At 41.6% G+C, this 17,967-nt stretch overlaps 1 protein-coding gene across 10 annotated transcripts in view; it reads left to right on the plus strand.

Annotated features, from left to right (window-relative positions):
* LOC133466255 (oxysterol-binding protein-related protein 6-like) overlaps positions 1-17,684 on the plus strand; it is a 35,538-nt gene extending 17,854 nt beyond the window's left edge. For 5 of the 10 annotated variants that reach the window (XM_061749769.1, XM_061749772.1, XM_061749770.1 and 2 more), the window contains 16 exons: positions 266-384; positions 622-711; positions 981-1,122; positions 2,609-2,742; positions 6,682-6,774; positions 10,384-10,561; positions 11,088-11,159; positions 11,501-11,715; positions 11,789-11,926; positions 12,013-12,076; positions 12,156-12,234; positions 12,832-12,976; positions 13,049-13,199; positions 13,287-13,413; positions 16,440-16,562; positions 16,695-17,684. In XM_061749769.1, coding sequence (XP_061605753.1) covers positions 266-384; positions 622-711; positions 981-1,122; positions 2,609-2,742; positions 6,682-6,774; positions 10,384-10,561; positions 11,088-11,159; positions 11,501-11,715; positions 11,789-11,926; positions 12,013-12,076; positions 12,156-12,234; positions 12,832-12,976; positions 13,049-13,199; positions 13,287-13,413; positions 16,440-16,562; positions 16,695-16,803 — 1,979 coding nt within the window. In that variant the 3' untranslated portion in view covers positions 16,804-17,684. The other 5 variants (XM_061749771.1, XM_061749773.1, XR_009784903.1 and 2 more) reach the window with 5 other exon arrangements.
* The last annotated feature ends 283 nt before the right edge of the window (positions 17,685-17,967 follow it).

The raw sequence follows: 17,967 nt of genomic DNA on the forward strand, positions 1-17,967 counted from the left end.
ATTACAGAAAATGTTTACAAATCATTGTTGTATGTTTTAAAATCATTACACCCTTGAAAAAGAGAGTTTTAAATATCAAAAAGCCCCAAAGTAATGTCAATGGGCCTCATTCACTAAATTTGTGCATAAATCATGTGTACGCAGACACTACGCACATTTGACGCACAAACGTGATTCATAAAATATACTATCTTACTTGAATTTGTTCATACTCTGCAAACAAATTTAGAACTTCAACTTAAAAAAATGTATTCTTTGTCATCAGACTTGTCTCGTTGTCAGACAGACCTGACAGAACTGGCCCATCTCATTCAGCGACTCCATTGGCTGGAAGGAGGCTTCCCAATCACTGACACAGACCTGGAGATGCGCATCAGCATGCAGGTGAGTCCTGTTTTCCCTTACTTGCATACAGTACTTTATACATTTAAATACATGGATATTATGTATTTGTCTCCTATTTTACAGTTGTAATGTATATGGTGAACGAGTTATATAAAGTATTTACGCAACTATATACAGTTGTACTTACTGCACTGCAGAACTTAAAAGGTGAAAAAGTTGTTGAATTCTTAAAATACTTAAAAATTTTGAACCAAATGTTTTTTTTTATCCACCCAGAATCTTTTCTTGGAGAAACCCAAGAAGAAGACTGGAAAAATGTTTGGTCACTCCAGAACGTTGTCCCGTGTGGAAGCTATGGGAGGAGTTGTAAGTTTTATGACTTGAAATGTATTTTTTATCTGCTGTATCTTTTGCCTATGGTAGGTTGAACTATGAGAGACATATTATTAACCCCCACAACTGATGAGATCATTCCCTTAACATGGTTATGGGAAACAAAAATCTGTTCTTAAGTGGAATAAATTCTACAAAAAAAATGTAACGGAAATGGACAAGCAATTGGTGACATTTGAAGACATGAACATGGTTGTAATGCGTTACTGCTGTCTCAGACTCTGTCTGTCTGTCTCCTCCAGTTCCCTTCCAGCCACTTTAGTAACAATTTTAGGTCTGTTCAATCTATCCCGGACTATGTCTACTCGCAGCTGTCTAATCCTCAAGTCACCTCACCAGAGGCTAAGAAACTCCAACAGGACATCTGCATAGTTTCGCAGAAGGGTGTGTGTCTGATCTTGTTGAATTTCTGTGACTTTTCTATTTTTTTAATTTAAAAAAAAATAATAATTGGGGGGACAAAAATATTAAAAACCATGACACCTTTACTTTTTATAAACTTACTTGCTAAGTAATCAAATGTCACTGTATTATTCATTATTTGAACCAAACATGACTGATTATAGCCTGTCTAGTCTTTAACTGACTACATTAAACTGTATGGTGTCCTTTCTAATTACTATGTCTAAAACCAGACAGTCGGTGAGCAATGATCCATCCATTATCTTCCGCTTATCCGAGGTCGTGTTGCCGGGGCAGTAGCTTTAGCAGGGGAAACCCAGACTACCCTATCCCCAGCCACTTCATCCAGCTCTTCCAGGGGGGGATCCCGAGGCATTCCCAGGCCAACCTCGAGACAGTCTCACCTGCGTGTCCTGGGTCATTCCTGGGGTCTCCGCCTGGTGGGACATGCCCAGAACACCTCACCAGGGAGGTGTCCAGGAGGCATCCTAAACAGATGCCCTCGCCACCTCATCTGGCTCTTCTCAATGTGGAGGAGCAGCAGCTCTACTCTGAGCCCCTCCCAGATGACAGAGCTTCTCAACCTATCTCTAAGGGAGAGCCTACACACCCTGCAGCGGAAACTAACAGCCCGTATCAGTAGGTTCAGTACCCCGTACTCCCAAAGCACCCGCCCACAGGACTCCCCGAGGGGCACAGTCGAACGCCTTCTACAAGTCCACAAAACTCATGTAGACCTGTTGGGCGAACACCCATGCCACCTCGAGGACCCTGCTGAGGGTATAGAGCTGGTCCACTGTTCCACGGCCGTGACTAAAAAACACACTACTGCTCCTGAATCAGAGATTCAGCTTCCTGACGTACCCTCGTCTCCAGCCCCTCTGAATAGACCTTACCAGGTAGGCTGAGGATTGTGATTCGCCATCTTTAAAAAGGGGGACCACAACCCCAGTCTGCCAATCCAGAGGCACCGCCAGGGTCCCTGGATCTAGAGGGGAGCCCCAGTGACCCGTGTCCGGGCAAGGGAAAACGTGATTCAATCATTTCACTCACCATAGGGGGTCTTTTAGCCGTGAAGACAACTTAGCTCCTAGGATCACAGGAACACACAAACCCCTCCACCACGATAACGTGACTGCTCAAGAGGGGGGGGGGGGGGGGGACGGACAAATGATCCTTTGCTTCAAAATATATCGCCACCAGCTCACCTGACTTTTTTCTATTATTTAAATGTAAGGTGCTCTGTCACCAACCAACTGAGAAGTGAAGGATAATTTGATTAACAGCCCTTTTAGTGATCTATAGTTTCATGCAGCAAATACAACAGTCCTCATTGTTGACACGGGTTTCTCTGGTTCATTTAACATTTTAAATAAGCAGTTCCAAATTTAACATGTTTTGTCAGCATCTCCTATTTCTACTCTTAAGCTCTTGCTCTTTTTTGATTAAGACGCTTTCTATGTTGCAGTTTTTACCTCGCTCAAGTCTGTTCATGAAGTTTTGACCTTGGAGAGAGAACGACTTAGACAGGCCTGGACTGACCCTGATCTGAGGCAGGACGCCTCAGAACAGCTCGCTACCCTGTGCAGCACACTGTCAGAGGTAATGGTCACCCACACAAGCCATAGCCAGTTAAATGTTGTTTCAAGTATGGTGTGTGTGTGTGTGCGTGCGTGTGTGTGTGTGTGTGTGTGTGTGTGTGTGTGTGTGTGTATGTGTGTACTACTTTATGGTGCGGAACCAATATGTTTGACATATTTTCATGCAAAGCAAAATATTTTAAGTTGATTTATTTTGAAATGTATCCTTTCTGGTTTGATTCACATTTAAGTTAAAAATGTTTAGTTTTTGTCTGTTCAATAAATGTTTGTTTGGTCACGGACCAAAAGTGTGCTTTGAGTTTTGGCCCCTTGTGCGATTAGGTTTGACACCCCTAATATATAAAGTATTTCACAAAAATGAGTACACCCTCACATTTTTGTGAATATTTTATTATAGCTTACTTTACGATACTAAAGAAATAAATGGCCATAGTTTTGACATGGGGAAAATTTGGATATTTTCATTTAGGGCTGTACTCACTTTTTTTTGCCAACGGTTTAGACATTAATGGATGTTATTTTGAGAGGGCAGTACATTTACACTGTTATCAGAATCCGAATCATCTTTATTTTGCCAAGTATGTCCAAAAAAGGAATTTGTCTTCGGTAGTTGGAGCCGCTCAAGTACGACAACAGACCGTCAATTGACAGAGAACACTTTTGAGACAAAGACATTGAGGAAAAACAGTCACTGAGCAATAAAGGGATTGTAGTTTTCTGGTAATGCCGGTACAATTTTATTTATTTATTTTTTGGGGATAACTGTGCAAAAAGATGCAGTCCTCTAGCACTTAGAGCATTTTGAGTGACTAAAATAGCAAGAATGTGACCATTGTGCAAAGGATGCCAAGACCTCAAGGAATGTATGCAGTTTAAAGTGACTAGTAGTCTGGGACAATGTCGATTGTGCAAATGTTGCAGGTACTCCTCAGTCAGTGTGCAAGTGGTGCAGATGCTACTCTGGCATGAGAGGCCAGTATTGGTCAACAACAAATATGCAAATAACGCAGCATGGCGAGACTACCACAGTGAGTGTACGAGTAATGTGTAATTGGCCCGACAGAAATGAGACAACAAACTAAAGACAAAAAAATTGGCAGCATGTTGCAATGGAATTGTAAGTTAGCTGTTTAAGAAGTTGATGGCAAGAGGGAAGAAGGTGTTGGAATGTCTGCTAGTTCGCATTGATCGGTAGCGCCTACCTGAGGGAAGGAGCTGGAAGAGCTGGTAACCGGGATGTGGAGGGTCCAAGAGGATTTTGCACGCTCTTGTCTTAGTTCTGGCAGCGTGCAAGTCCTCAAGGGTTGGTAGGAGGGTACCGACAATCTTTTCCGCAGTTTTGATTGTCCATTGCAGTCGGAGTTTGTCCTTTTTAGTAGCAGCACCAAACCAGACTGTGATGGAAGAACACAGGACTGATTCGATGACCGCTGTGTAGAACTGCCTCAACAGCTTCTGTGGCAGGCCGTGCTTCCTCAGAAGCCGCAGGAAGTACATCCTCTGCTGTGCCTTTTTGAGGACGGAGTTGATGTTGTTCGCCCACTTCACGTCCTGAGAAACTGTAATTCCCAGGCACTTGAAGGTCTCAACGTTTGACGCAAGGCAGCTGGACAGCATGAGGGGCAGCTGTTGCGAAGGATGCCTCCTGAAGTCCACAATCATCTCTACAGTCTTGAGCGTGTTCAGCGCCAGGTTGTCGGCTGCACCACAGCTCCAGCCGCTCCATTTCATGTTGATATGCAGACTCGTCACAGTCTTTGATGAGGCAGATGACAGTGGTGTCATCTGCAAACTTCAGGAACTTGCGTTGAGGTGCAGTCGTTTGTGTAGAAAGAGAAGAGCAGTGGAGAGAGGACACAACCCCAGTGCTGATGCTGCGTGTGGATGAGGTGGCCTCCCCCAGCCTCCCCTGCTGTGTCCTGCCCGTCAGAAAGCTGTAAATCCACTGACAGATGGCAGGCGAGACGCTGAGTTGTAGAAGCTTGGAGGAAAGGAGTTCAGGGATGATGGTGTTGAAGGCAGAGCTGAAGTCCATGAACAGGATCCTTGCGTAGGTCCCTGCACTGTCAAGGTGTTCTAGGATGAAGTGCAGTCCCATGTTGACTGCATCATCGCCAGACATGTTGGCTCGGGAGGCAAACTGCAGGGGGTCAAGCAGGGAACCTGTGACAATCCTGAGGTGGTCCAGCACGAGGCATTCAAAGGACTTCATGACAACAGATGTCAAGTCGACAGACCTGTAGTCATTCAGACCAGAGATTGTAGGTTTCTTGGGGACTGGGATGATGGTGGAGCGTTTGAAACAGGAGGGTACTTCGCACAGTTCCAGAGAGCAATTGAAGATCAGTGTGAAGACTGGAGCGAGCTGGTCCGCGCAGACTTTGAAGCAGGATGGGACACATGGTCTGGGCCTGCTGCTTTGTTAGTCTTTTGTTGTTTGAAGATGTGTATCCCATCCTGTTCGTGGATGGTCAACGCAGATGTCAGAGGTGTGATGGTGTGGGATGTGAAAGTGTCCTTTTCAAATCTGCAGTAGAAGGGGTTCAAGTCGTTGGCTCGTCTACTATTGATCTCAGCTTGGGGGGATCGTCGCTTGTAATTGGTCAGCGATGGTAATGCATGCCAGACTGATTTAGAGTCGTTAGCGCTAAATTGTTTTTCCAACTTTGCAGCATAGTTTCTCTTTGCAATGTTAATTTCTTTGGTCGGCTGGTTTCTAGTGCGATTTATATAGGTCCCTGTCCCTGCTTCAATATGCGTCCTCCTTAGCTTGGCGAAGTTGCTTAAGTTTGGCAGTGAACCACGGCTTGTTGTTATTGAATGCGCGAAATGACTTTGTGGGTACACACACATCTTCATAGAAACTAGTATAGGATGTGACATTGTCCGTATATCCATCCAGGCTGCCAGCTGAATTTTCAAAGACACTCCAGTCTGTGCAGTCGAAACAGCTTTGAAGTTCTATCTTTGCGTCATTGATCCACTTCTTCACTGTTGGGGGGAAACTGAGCGGATTTGCGAAAGTTGGTACTAGCTGTACACTGATTATGTAGCAAAGTGTCATTTCTTTATTGTCCCACGAAACGGTGCATACATGTGTGCGGGGCCCCAGAATGTTAAATAAATTAAAGCTAATATCCTTATTCATCTACAGTTGATACACATCACTATCTGCATGCACACTAAAAAGTGCACATCTCTTCCATCAGCTGGTCTGAGCTGTTGAGGTAGTGTGAAACTGTTAATCAGGTTTGGCCTGTTTTTTTTGTTTTTGTTTTTTTAGCGGGGAAGCACCAGTTGCTAGAGTTTATGCGTAGTTGTTTTTTTTTTTTTTTGGGACCAGAAACAGGCATTCGTTCCATGATTGTAAATTGATTATTGCACAGAGTTGTGATGCTGCTTGTCATGTGACTGGCAGCAAGGAAGTGTACCTTGCAGCAATGAAGATTGCCAGCTCAATCAGCTGTCAGGGGAAAAATAAGAAAATAGTCAAGCATAACCTCTGGTTTGTTTGTTCAACCTTCAATTCCTTAATCTCATGGTATCATCCTGCAATCTTTCTGTGAGCAACATGCTGCACAGCCAACAGCTCCTTTGGTGAACAAGGACAAAGATCCAAATTGAATGCTTGGCAATTGTGAAAGTGTGTTCTACTTATAACCACTCATAAATTCAGCTTATGAGTGGCTGTTGACAAATGTTGATCCTAATGGTACAGTATACGATTCAATGTTTTTAGTTCCTTAAATTTACTACATGGGTTTGGAATGGCTCAGAAATTGAATGAATAGGGAAAAATATTAGGACACTCATGACATACTTTACATACATTAATGATAGTTGATGAGTTGCAAGCAGCAATATATTTTTTCATCCCTACATTTTTCTTCCCCTTCTCATCCTCTCTATTTCTCATGTCGGGACTGTGCTTGGATGTTAGCTTGACATACAGTCTCATCTGACCAAAATCCATTCATTCTCCCTGTCCTCGGAATCTACTGAGGAATCCTTCTGCACTGTCCAAGCAGACCAGGTGTGTACTCTTCCAGAGTTGTTAGTCAGTTAGGTATTTTAATATACTCGTGTGAATGCTCCATTTTATTCTATTCTTTACAAAGTGAAACATTTAGTTGACTTTCAAGCTTTTCATGGACAAAGAAGAATCCAACCTTTCAACCATTTCCCCCCCCCATGTAGTTTAGTGTTAAATACTCAGCTCTCTAACAATTGGTTGGTTATGTACAGTATATGCAGTTATATACAGTGCCATGAAAAAATATTGGCTCCATTCTCATTTTGTTTTGTTGTAGTTCTCCTAATTTAATAAGATCATAAAAGAAATGTAAATGGACAAAGATAACCAAAGTAAACATAAAATTGTTTAAATTATTTTATTCATTGAGGAAAAAGAAAAACTATTCAAAGCTACCTAGCCCTGTGTAAAAAGGTAATTGGCCCTAGTTGAGCCAACCTCAGCAGCAGCAACTGAAAAAGTATTTTCTATAACTAGCAATGAGTCTTTCACATAGCTGTGAAGATATTTTGGCCCACTCTCCCTTGTAGAATTGTTTTAATTGAGCAACATTGGAAGGTTTTTTTAGCATGATTGGCCTTTTTAAGGTCATGCCACAGCATTTCAATCTGCTTCAAGTCCAGACTTTGACTAGGCCACTCCAAAACCTTCATTTAGTGAAACCATTCAGAAGTTGACTTGGTGGTGTGTTTTGGATCATTGTCCTGCTGCAGAACCCAAGTGTGCATTGGCTTTAAATCACGATCTGATGGCCGAACATTCGCAACGATTTTCTTGTAAAGAGCAGAAATCATGGTTCCATCAATCACAGCAAGTCGTCCAGGTCCTTGAGGAGAAAACAGCCCCATGCCATCACACTACCACCACCATGTTTGACTGAAAGTTTTACTGAAATCAATCAATCATAGGGGTGGGTGATTATATATTTCACCTTCGATATAATCGTGACGTTGCTTTAACGATGAGCAATTTTACGTTATTGAGTATTTATACGGTCTCTAAAAGAAAACAACTGGACGGGATATGGCATATGAGGAGGAGAGAGAGGTGGAAGTGCATGAAAGTCCTAATTTGCCAAATCAGCAAGCATGATTCACTCACATGACTTAGTGGCAAGCAAAATAAACTGACTCTCATACTTGCGGACCAACCTTTTCAGGAGTTTGGCAGTTTAACAAGTGGGTGAATTGAAACAATAGAACGCATGTACATTTTTTTTGTTGGCCAACAAGAAAATGACACGGTCCAATCAATATACGTGCTGGCTTCCCAAACGCAGCCAGTTTAAAAGCGAAACGAAGAGAATGGATGGCGCTGTTACATTTTAAAAGAACTGTGCACTCTCATAGTCATCCTGACTGCTGGTGAGGCTATTGGAGGAGCTACAGTAGCTAGCATTGCCCTACTCCTGCCACAGCTGTTTGTAAATACTGTATTTCACTATCACTGATCACCCACTGCTTTACTTATTTGAACCCTGTACCAATATCAGCTGCTAAACTGAATTAAAAAAAAAAAAAAAAAAAAAAAAAAAAGGATTCCGTGGTCATATTTCAAAATTACGTGCGCCCAGTGAGTGTAAAGCTTGCTGATCGTTGATATAGCGGACGCCTCTGTCTTTCTCCAAGAACAGGATTGAAGGGTTTGTAGCGATACCTCAACGATGCACACGCATATCCAGAAATAGAGAACGCCGCAACAAATGCATAATAGCCCAGGGGTAAGGGACAACTTTGATTTGAGGGTGTAAAGCTATTTTCTATTTCACTCTTCATAAGGAACACCTAGTCATGTGGAAAGATTTTAAAACTTTATAAAGCTAGTAACTCTAATTGCCCTCACGGGATGAATAAAGTATCCATCCATCCACGATTTCTGCTAAAGAGGAGAAAATCTGCAAAACACACAAAAAACCCTCACTGAGTCATTTAGCAAACAAGTACTATATGACAAAAACAAATATATGTTGGCAAGACCTAAACATCGCCATCCACTACATTTTTATCTGCAGTGTTCCAGCCAAATTTGTATGCCAGTGTGTGCTGTAGTCACAAACCTGTCTATATGGTTTTCAAATATTTAATTAGGGTTGGGGATGTCATCTTAATTGTTGGACATTGGACTTTACTCACACCTTCAAAAAAGTAATTTTGTTTTCAGTCCATATAATAGTCTTTGTTGTTCTGTTTTTGCATTTTGCAAAAGTAAAATGAGCCTTTTGTTCTTTTTGGTCAGCAGTTGTTTTGGCCTTGGAACTCTGCCATGGATGCCATTTTTGCCGAGTCTCTTCCTTATTGTTGTCATGAACACTGACCTTAACTGAGGCAAGAACTGGAGGCCGCCTCCTAGTTCTTTAGATGTTGTCCTGGGTTCTTCTGTTACCTCCTGGATGAGTCATTGCTGTGCCCTTAATTTTTGTAGGCCAGCCACTCTTGGGAAGGTCCACCACTATTCCATGTTTTCTCTATTTGTGGTAAATGGTTCTCACTGTGGTTTGCTGGAATCATAAAGCTTTAAAAATGTCTTTGTAACCCTTTCCAGACTGATGGATGTCAATTACTTTTTCTCGTCTGTTTTGTATTTCTTTGGCTCTTGGTGTTTTGTTGGAGCTTAAGTGATTGGACAGGGGTAATCAACCTTCGGTGTGGTCAGTGGAAAATGAGTCAAAAAATGTCATTAGGAACAGTTAAAGCTATACTCTGCCATTTCTGGCGTCCCCTGATGCTGGAATTCAGCATTACAACAAAGCCTTCGTCACGACGTAGGCTAAATGCTTGCCTGCCCCCCCCCCCCCCCCCCCCCCCCCAACACACACACACACACACACACATTTATAGCACCATTTCTTAGAATATAAACTACTAAATCTGGTACATGCAATACATCCTACTTGAAATATCTTATAAAGCGGGTTACTTGGTGATCCAAGCAGCAAGGCGACAACCCTTTCAGCCGAAATTTTTTTTTTCTTCAGTTCTATACACTGAGAAATCTGTGTTTGTCTAAAATGTTGGTCACTTCTTTGGTAATAATCCTTCAGCTGAACGACAAGTAGGCTTTTTCTTTGTGGTAGGATCCACTTCTGCATTATATCTCTGATGGTTTTTTTGGGGTTCTCCTCCAACATTGCTTCAATTGCGTTCTCCTTTCTCGATGACTCGTTCGACCTGCGCGCTGTCCATAACGGGCCTGCCAGTTCCTCTGTAAAGTGCGTCATTTCATTTTAGAGCACCACCAAGTGATCCAGCGCGGAAATGTATAGGATAGTCACAAAATATGAAAAATATAGCAAGATGTCAGAAGCTGATCGGCTTAATCAAATATTTATTTTTTAAATAGTTGTGGATTATAGCTTTATCATGATTTTAATAAGGGGGGCCATTACTTTTTCACACAGGGCCAGGTTGCGTTGACTATTTTTTTCCCTTAATAAATAAACTCAACTGTATTTTGTTTGCATTTGTTTAGATTTGTTTGATGTCCTACAATTGTTGTTTGTGTTGGTTTCTTCCTTGGTATTTTGACTGTTATACAGTTGTACAGCATACTGTTTTGGGATATTTGATACTACAGTTCTCAAAATCACCTTTGCTTTTCTCTTCGGGGCAGGGGACACCGTCTTTGAGTCACAGTCAACGTGCACCCTCTGTGGCTGATTCCATGGCAGAGTATTTTGATGCCAGTGAAGTGATCATATGCGAGAGCTCCTCTGAAGCAGACTGTTCAGATGAGTCCGGTCTGAGTGACATCACCACCACAAGCACATCAGAGCCTGATGAAGGACATGGTTAGTGTTTCCTATCCTTCCCAAGGGAATAACACCTACTATACCTGATGTTTTCACTCTTATGAATGTATGAATGTTACTCATAGCAGAGAAAATGTTGCTTTGGACAAAGAGGAACGGTCATACACATAAATGAGTACTAGTTATGTTACCTTGTACAAAAAGTAGCAGTACTTGAATATTATTAAATGAAATGTAGTGAACAAATCATAGTGGGGTTTAAGGTTACTAAATTCCTTAAGATTGCAGTCATGACTGAGCTCCTCATGAGCAGGAACTAACATGTATTGAGACAAAGACCAAACCAAACTATTACAATCTGAAAAATTCTTCAAGGAATGTAGTTCATGAAAATTGTTAATGAAGTTATTTGGCATGAAATTATCATTGTTAATGTTTCTTCTCTTGACTTTTGCTCATCACAATGGACAATGAGAGCCATCCCTCAAGACAGCAGTCAGAAAATCCAGAACATTTTAATGAACAAAATTCTTAAGACTTAGACTTTCACTTTTTTCTTCTTCAGCCACTGCCGCCCTCAAATACCGAGCCAGTCTAAAGAGTGCAACTGACAAACCCAGACCGGTGTCTGACACAGGTACCACTCGTCGTTAATATGAAGTGTAGTTGCTTGAACCTTGGATCTGAGTCATTTTAAATAGCTGTTTGATGGAGCTAAAGCAGGACAAAACTCTATCATTGCCATTAACTGTTAGTTGTCTGTTTACAAGTATCTACTGTTTAAAATTAATTTGTTTTTAAGTTATGCTTGCAAAAGATTGGACCGTCCATTACAGGACTTGGTGTCTGTTGACACTGTGGTAGTTCTACAGTATAGAGGCTACAATGGACTCACTGAGTATATTGTTATGCAAATCTTTTGATTTAAAAGAAAAAAAAACCAAAAAAAACACTGAAGTCTACGTTACTGTGATCCAGGTCGTCGCACTCGTATCCCTGCCCCAGGAACAGACAACAGCCACATTGGCATCATGAACATCCTGTATAACAACATTGGCAAGGATCTTTCGAGGGTCTCTATGCCTGTTGCACTCAATGAACCTCTGTCTTTGCTGCAAAGAATGTCAGAAGAGCTAGAGTACTCTGAGCTGCTTGACATTGCTAATCATACCGATGATCCATACGAGAGAATGGTGAGTCTGGATCCCATAAATCTAAATGTAACACTTTTATTTTCAAAGTTGTCTCTTACCCCTGGGCTATTAGGTATTTGTTGCGGCGTTCTCGATTTCTGGATATGCGTGGGCATCCTGGAGGTATCGCTACAAACCCTTCAATCCTGTTCTTGGAGAAACATATGAGAGTCACAGAGAAGACAGAGGCTTCCGCTATATGAGCGAGCAGGTACCCTTCCTACTGTAATAGATGAGATTATATAGCACTGATTTTGATTGTTTTTTTGAAACTATTTAATGCTCTGATGTCTTCAGGTTAGTCATCATCCACCCATTTCTGCCTGCCATGCAGAGTCTACAAACTTCACCTTCTGGCAAGGTAATGAACTGTGATCAGTGCCAGTTTCTCTCTTGGCTGTAAGGGTATATAACAATCTGTTTGCATTTGTTTTCTCTAGATCAAAGATGGAAGAACAAGTTTTGGGGGAAGTCAGTGGAGATCCTCTCGAGTGGACCGGTCCATGTTACCTTACCCAGGTGAGATTGTGCTTTCTTGGACATGCATGCCAAAAATCAGGAAAAGATCAGATTTCTTCACAACCAGCCAGTTAGATAACACCCACACGAAGTTGTAATTCACTGTGCCTTGTTGTTATAAAATTAACATTCACAATGCAAATGCCGTTATGTTGTGTAGTGATGTTTCAGCCGTGGACGATCCAATTCTCTTTGACGGGAACTGGCTCCATTTGTTGTTTTTTTTTATCGCCTTTATTTCTGTTAAAGCTACATGTCAAATTGGTCAAGATGTGTGGTGGTGTCTGTCTCTCCACACTAAGCAGAAGGGGGAAGGTGGAGGTTACTGACAGATAGCACAGTGAGCACACAAACTGGAGTGAGGGAGAGACATGAGTGCAAGAGAGCATTGCTATATATTTAGAAAATGCACGTAGCTTAAGGTGGAAAAGAAATGAACATTAAAACAATGAAAATTTGGACACATTTTGAATAGATCAAGCCCAGTGTCCAGTCTTGAGGAGCCACTTGGAACCCGAAAAGGAAATACCCAACACTGATGTTGTGAATGGTCAATCATCTCCAAGTGTATTACTTAACTGAACCAATTGCATGTAGGTATGGCGATCACTACGAATGGAACAAGGCAGTTACTTGCATTCACAATGTGCTGAGTCAGCAACGCTGGTTGGAGCACTATGGGGAGGTGGTCATCAGAAACAAAGAGAACAATGTTTGCACCTGCAAGATAACGTTTGTCAAGGTCAGAAAAAGAATGCAAACCATTGTCCTGTATTTTTTAAATGTACAGTACCTTTTCTTTTTGGTTGCACAGTCTCGGTACTGGACCTCCGACAGCAGTAAAAATGGGGTTCAGGGTGTGGTTTTGGACCAGGCTGGAGAGGTTGTCCATCGTTTTGGAGGGTTCTGGCACGAAGGCATCTTCTGTGACACACTGCCGACTCCCAAGTGCATTTGGAAGCCAAGTAGGCTCTAATCTGCGTCTAACGTGCAAAAAGGATTCATCTTGTTGTCCTTTGCTCTGAAATCTTGATTTAAATTTGCTTTTTCAGATGTGCAGCCTGATGACCATTTCCAGTACTATGGATTCTCACGCTATGCCAGGGAGCTAAATGAACTTAAACCTGAATTGAAAGCTGCCCTTCCACCAACAGACACACGTTTTAGACCAGACCAGAGGTGAAGTACTTTATGACTAGAGCAGACTACAGGATTTTAGCCCTGATATTTTCCCCATTTGCTATCGCGGGCGATTTTTCAGATCGATTCTGACATATTTTGTGGAGAACAACAAAATGTAGTGTGACGACATCCACAACCAACGATTTGGCCCTACGATAGCCAAAATGACAGCGCACATTGATGTCGACCAGTAGGATTGTGTATTTTGATTGGCAGATTGCCTCCTGTGCTTCCCGTTGTCAACAAAGGCTACTTGGTCGCCGTTCTCAGCATTTATTCACACACACACAAACCAATGTTTACCGAAGCTTGAGCGCATGATGCGACAGAACGTCGGCATGTTTACGTAAAAATGTTAGTGCTAGCAGTAGCTTGCTAGGCTACGTAACGTTTTTGTTGCCTGCTTGCGAGCCGTATTGTATTATGTGAACATAGCTCAACCAATCCTTTAATGGACAGCCCAAAACATCCTCTCACGAGCACCTCGTGGTGCCGCACATTCTTTCCCCAACATTCCCGCGGCGATCCATTGTTTGACAACTTGTCGCCATGGTATCGGTTGTATCCGGTTGCGATGAAAGGTGACACGTTTTCTGGTCATGCCTGCCCAACAGTCTGTGATTTGACAAGATAAAGCCCAGTAATTGTAAAAGATGGGATACGGCAGTATACGTCTTTTTTTTTTTTTTTTTTTTTTTTTTTTTGTCCTGTTTGACTGTTAGGTCAAGCAGAATGGAAAATCTGTAGCCCTCTTATGCCCGAACAGTTTTACTGTGTCACAGTGGAGTTTTTAAGCTTCCGCTGTCGTTTCTTAGTATTATAATTGAGGTTTATTAAGAATCAGACTTGACTACTCGAACAGAACAAAGTTTCGAGAAGGGAGAGATAAACAAAGACAAAGCATTAATTGTAAACAGGATTAGAGAAATCATTACATTATCTACAACAATGAAACATTAAATTAGTGTTGCATGGGGCTGTAGTGCTACACCTTGTGAGGGAAGGACAGGACAAGGACAGGAGAAGCAGCATTGCAGGACAATGGTCGTGAACCCGGCTGTACAACTGAAGTGTGGTGGGATTATGTAAATTATAAAAGTCTACAGGATGAGAGTATAAGTGAGGGGATACACAAGCGATTTGCATATGCATGAGTTATTTGTCGCAGTAAGTCAGTGACCCCCTCATCGTGGTGGAGGGGTTTGTGTGTCCCAATGATCCTAGGAGCTAAGTTGTCTGGGGCTTTATGCCCCTGGCAGGGTCACCCATGGCAAACAGGTCCTAGGTAAGGGACCAGACAAACCACGGCTCAAAGACCTCTTATGATGACGACAAAAAATGGACTCAGGTTTCCCTTGCCCGGACGTGGGTCACCGGGTTAGGGTTAAAAGCTACTGTCCCGGTGACCCGACCTCGGATAAGCGGTAGAAAATGGATGGATGGATGGAAGTGTGTGACCCCACACCCAGTGAAAGTGTCCTTGGGGTGTGTGCCTGCGGTTACATGCAAGGGAATTGACACCGTTTTACATGTACAAAGACTGACAGAAGTGTAATTGCTGTGGCCGCACCGCAGAGGTTGAGGACCCCACACAATCAATCGAAGGGCGGGATCGGGCCCAGGGGTCCACCCGAGAGCAGCCCGGTGGACGGGACACATCCCTCACCGAGGCGCCCCAACAACTGGCCACCCAGTGGGGGCCGTAGGGACCCAATGCCCCCCCATATGTCGAGATATGGCAAGATTTTATGGCAATTGTCTGACATAGTGCAATCGTGAAATACCAAGTTTTTCTTGAAGTCTGATCCAGTCATTGGTTAATTCCCACATTCCATGTGCATGTGCTCGAGGACCACACTTTTTTAAACACTGAAAACTGATTCTGTAGTCGAGGACGGAAGTCACATTCCAGATGACAATGGTGGAATAAAGGGCTGCTGTTGCTTGTGTGCCACTGAAGATAAAGAGCTCATTTAGAACCAACTACTGACCACATTTACAGAGAGCCAAATAACAATTACGAAGGGTTTGGTGAATGCACGTAAAAAAATTTTGAGGTTGAGTACCTCCAAAAAGGTTAAGAACTGTATTAAGGGTTATATTTCATATGCTGTGACCATGTTTAAAAACCTGTATGTATTATTGTATTGCAAAAAAATGACTGAGCTGTGTAACTTGTGAGCAAGTTACGTCAAAGTGCCTGTTATAAAAGTTTACCGAACTTGACGCTACAAATGCGCCTTTAAAACCCCTTCTACTGTAATGACCCCACAGTTGTGTGGTGTGTGAAAGGGTGTTAAGCATTCGAAAAGTTTCAAGAATCCGTAGGGCGTTGAATGTGTAAAGGCTGAGTCCTGATTTGTGATTGGATGATAGCCAGGGTGGTGTGACTATAACTAGAGCGGTGAGTCTGTCTAATGGAATGCAACAGATGGTTATAGCGCACAGTTCTGTTTTTTTATGTAATTTCTTTCAAAAACAAAAAATGGCACTATGAAATGCTGATTTTCACCTGTAAACAGGAAAAACTTGTCAGGTCATGCGTTTCAAGCCGGTCTCACTCTCAATACCAACTCAGTCCAGTCTTTCATAAATTTTAGCCAAGTCACAAGTCCTAAAATTGGTGACTTGTGTGACACGAGTCCCGTACCTCATCTACTTAGTGTTTTTCAATTGTTTTTGGAGGTCTGTTTTAAAGGGGATCAAACAATCCAATGTTATCTGTGTGTGAAACCTTTTTAAATTAAAATAAAAACTCAAATTGGAATGAAAACACGTTCCACATGATACAGTTCTACTTTACGTGTAAGTGGTAATGTGCATGACAAGATTCCAAATTCTGCAAGCTTTTTTTCCATCACTGCTCCAACTGTTGGATATGGTTGCTAAATGCCCCATTTGCCCCTCATGCAACAGTAACGGCAGAAACGGGGGGGAAATGGGTGTAATAGGTTCTCCATTGGCCCATGCTTGTAAGTATTTGTATTAAAATGCAAGTATAATTTTGTCAATCTTTCTATCAGGCTCTTAGAGGAGGGAAAGGTAGCAGAGGCGGATAAAAAGAAGGATGAGGTAGAGGAGAAACAGAGGGAGAGGAGGAAGGAGATGGCCAAGCAAGGGAAGGAGCACATCGTAAGGTTCTTCAGGTGAGAAGACCTTTTTGATCTAGCAAACTGCTACTTTAAACTTTTCACTTCAGTCTATGGTCTTTCCTCTGTATAATGCAGTTAATGTTAGAATTGCGTGGTTGCTGACTAGTAGTACTTTTCTGTTTTCAGGAAAGAAATCGATGAGGCTGGCCAAGAGAAGTGGCTATACAATGGAAATTACTGGAATCTCCGTAAAGAACCAGGGTTTGCTCATACTGAGAATCTAGACCTGTGGTAGAACATACATTGGGCTTAGTTCTCAGCTTTATGAACTGGATGAAATTCACAACTCTTTTTGTAAAAATAGCTTTACACCCACCTAAAGTATACATGAATATACTATAGAACGCTGCTACTGTCAGGACGGAGAGGCTGAGGAAGTTTGAAAGCATACATGAACCTCTGTTTTTGGTTTTTGTTTTTGACCACAAGGGATGAAGTGCCATCTGTAGAACAAATGAAGACATTTTTAATGAAGTCTGATGTTTAAACCCCACCTTGTTGCCTACCTCCTTAGATAATCCTTAGAGCACTGAAATTTCCTTGATTCCAAAGTTTACGTTTCATACCATTTTAGTATTTTAGGTAAAAAAAAATTGTGGGTAAAAGTTATTTTCTATAAATGTTTGAATTAAGATGTCTAGCCAAAATTATTTACCAGTATATTTCATTTAACATCTTTTGTCGAATCAAGTCCTAAATATTAAAATCCTATTTCCTGTCATTTTTATTTTTGGGCTAGGTGTGTGGGAAGTTTTACACGTGCACTAGGGCTGTCTTACTTCCAGTGGGTCATACTGGATTTGTTAAATACTAGTTGCACATTCGATTTTAACATTGTCACAAAGGTCCCTTGTAAATGTAGCACTATTCCTTGCTGTTCTCACTCACTCCAAAGATTAATATCCAAATTTATGATTTGAGATGTGAGAATATAATCTCTTAGACCTTCAGATTTTCACTTGTATTTTTAAATTACGTTTCAGTCATAGCTCGTAAAGGACAATACTGTTAAACGCAGTCACATTTTCTTCTGACTCTTTAGCTTGTAATGAAATGTTTGATCTTCAGCTGTATTTTACTTCTTGATTTTAATGAATTAAATGAATCTCTATTCCATCTCAAGCTCAACAATTGATTCATTTAGGCTCATTATTGTTACTCTGGTTTTTAGATGAACTCGTCAGTTTCAACAAGTAAAATTTTCCATTTATAGGCTTTTTAAAGTCTTGGAATCTTAATTGATAAAGGTGGGAATTTATGTATACATCAGAATTAATTTTTTTTTTAATGCAGACAAACTGAATTTTTGGAGGTGAAAAAGAAATATAAAGTAGCTAGAAGTGAAATTTGTTTTAATTTTTTTGCTTAATTTTACACAGTGACTTTTTAATTTGTGGCT

The sequence above is a fragment of the Phyllopteryx taeniolatus genome, chromosome 16 (genome assembly GCF_024500385.1).
Source record: "Phyllopteryx taeniolatus isolate TA_2022b chromosome 16, UOR_Ptae_1.2, whole genome shotgun sequence".
In the NCBI taxonomy this organism is placed as follows: Eukaryota; Metazoa; Chordata; class Actinopteri; order Syngnathiformes; family Syngnathidae; genus Phyllopteryx; species Phyllopteryx taeniolatus.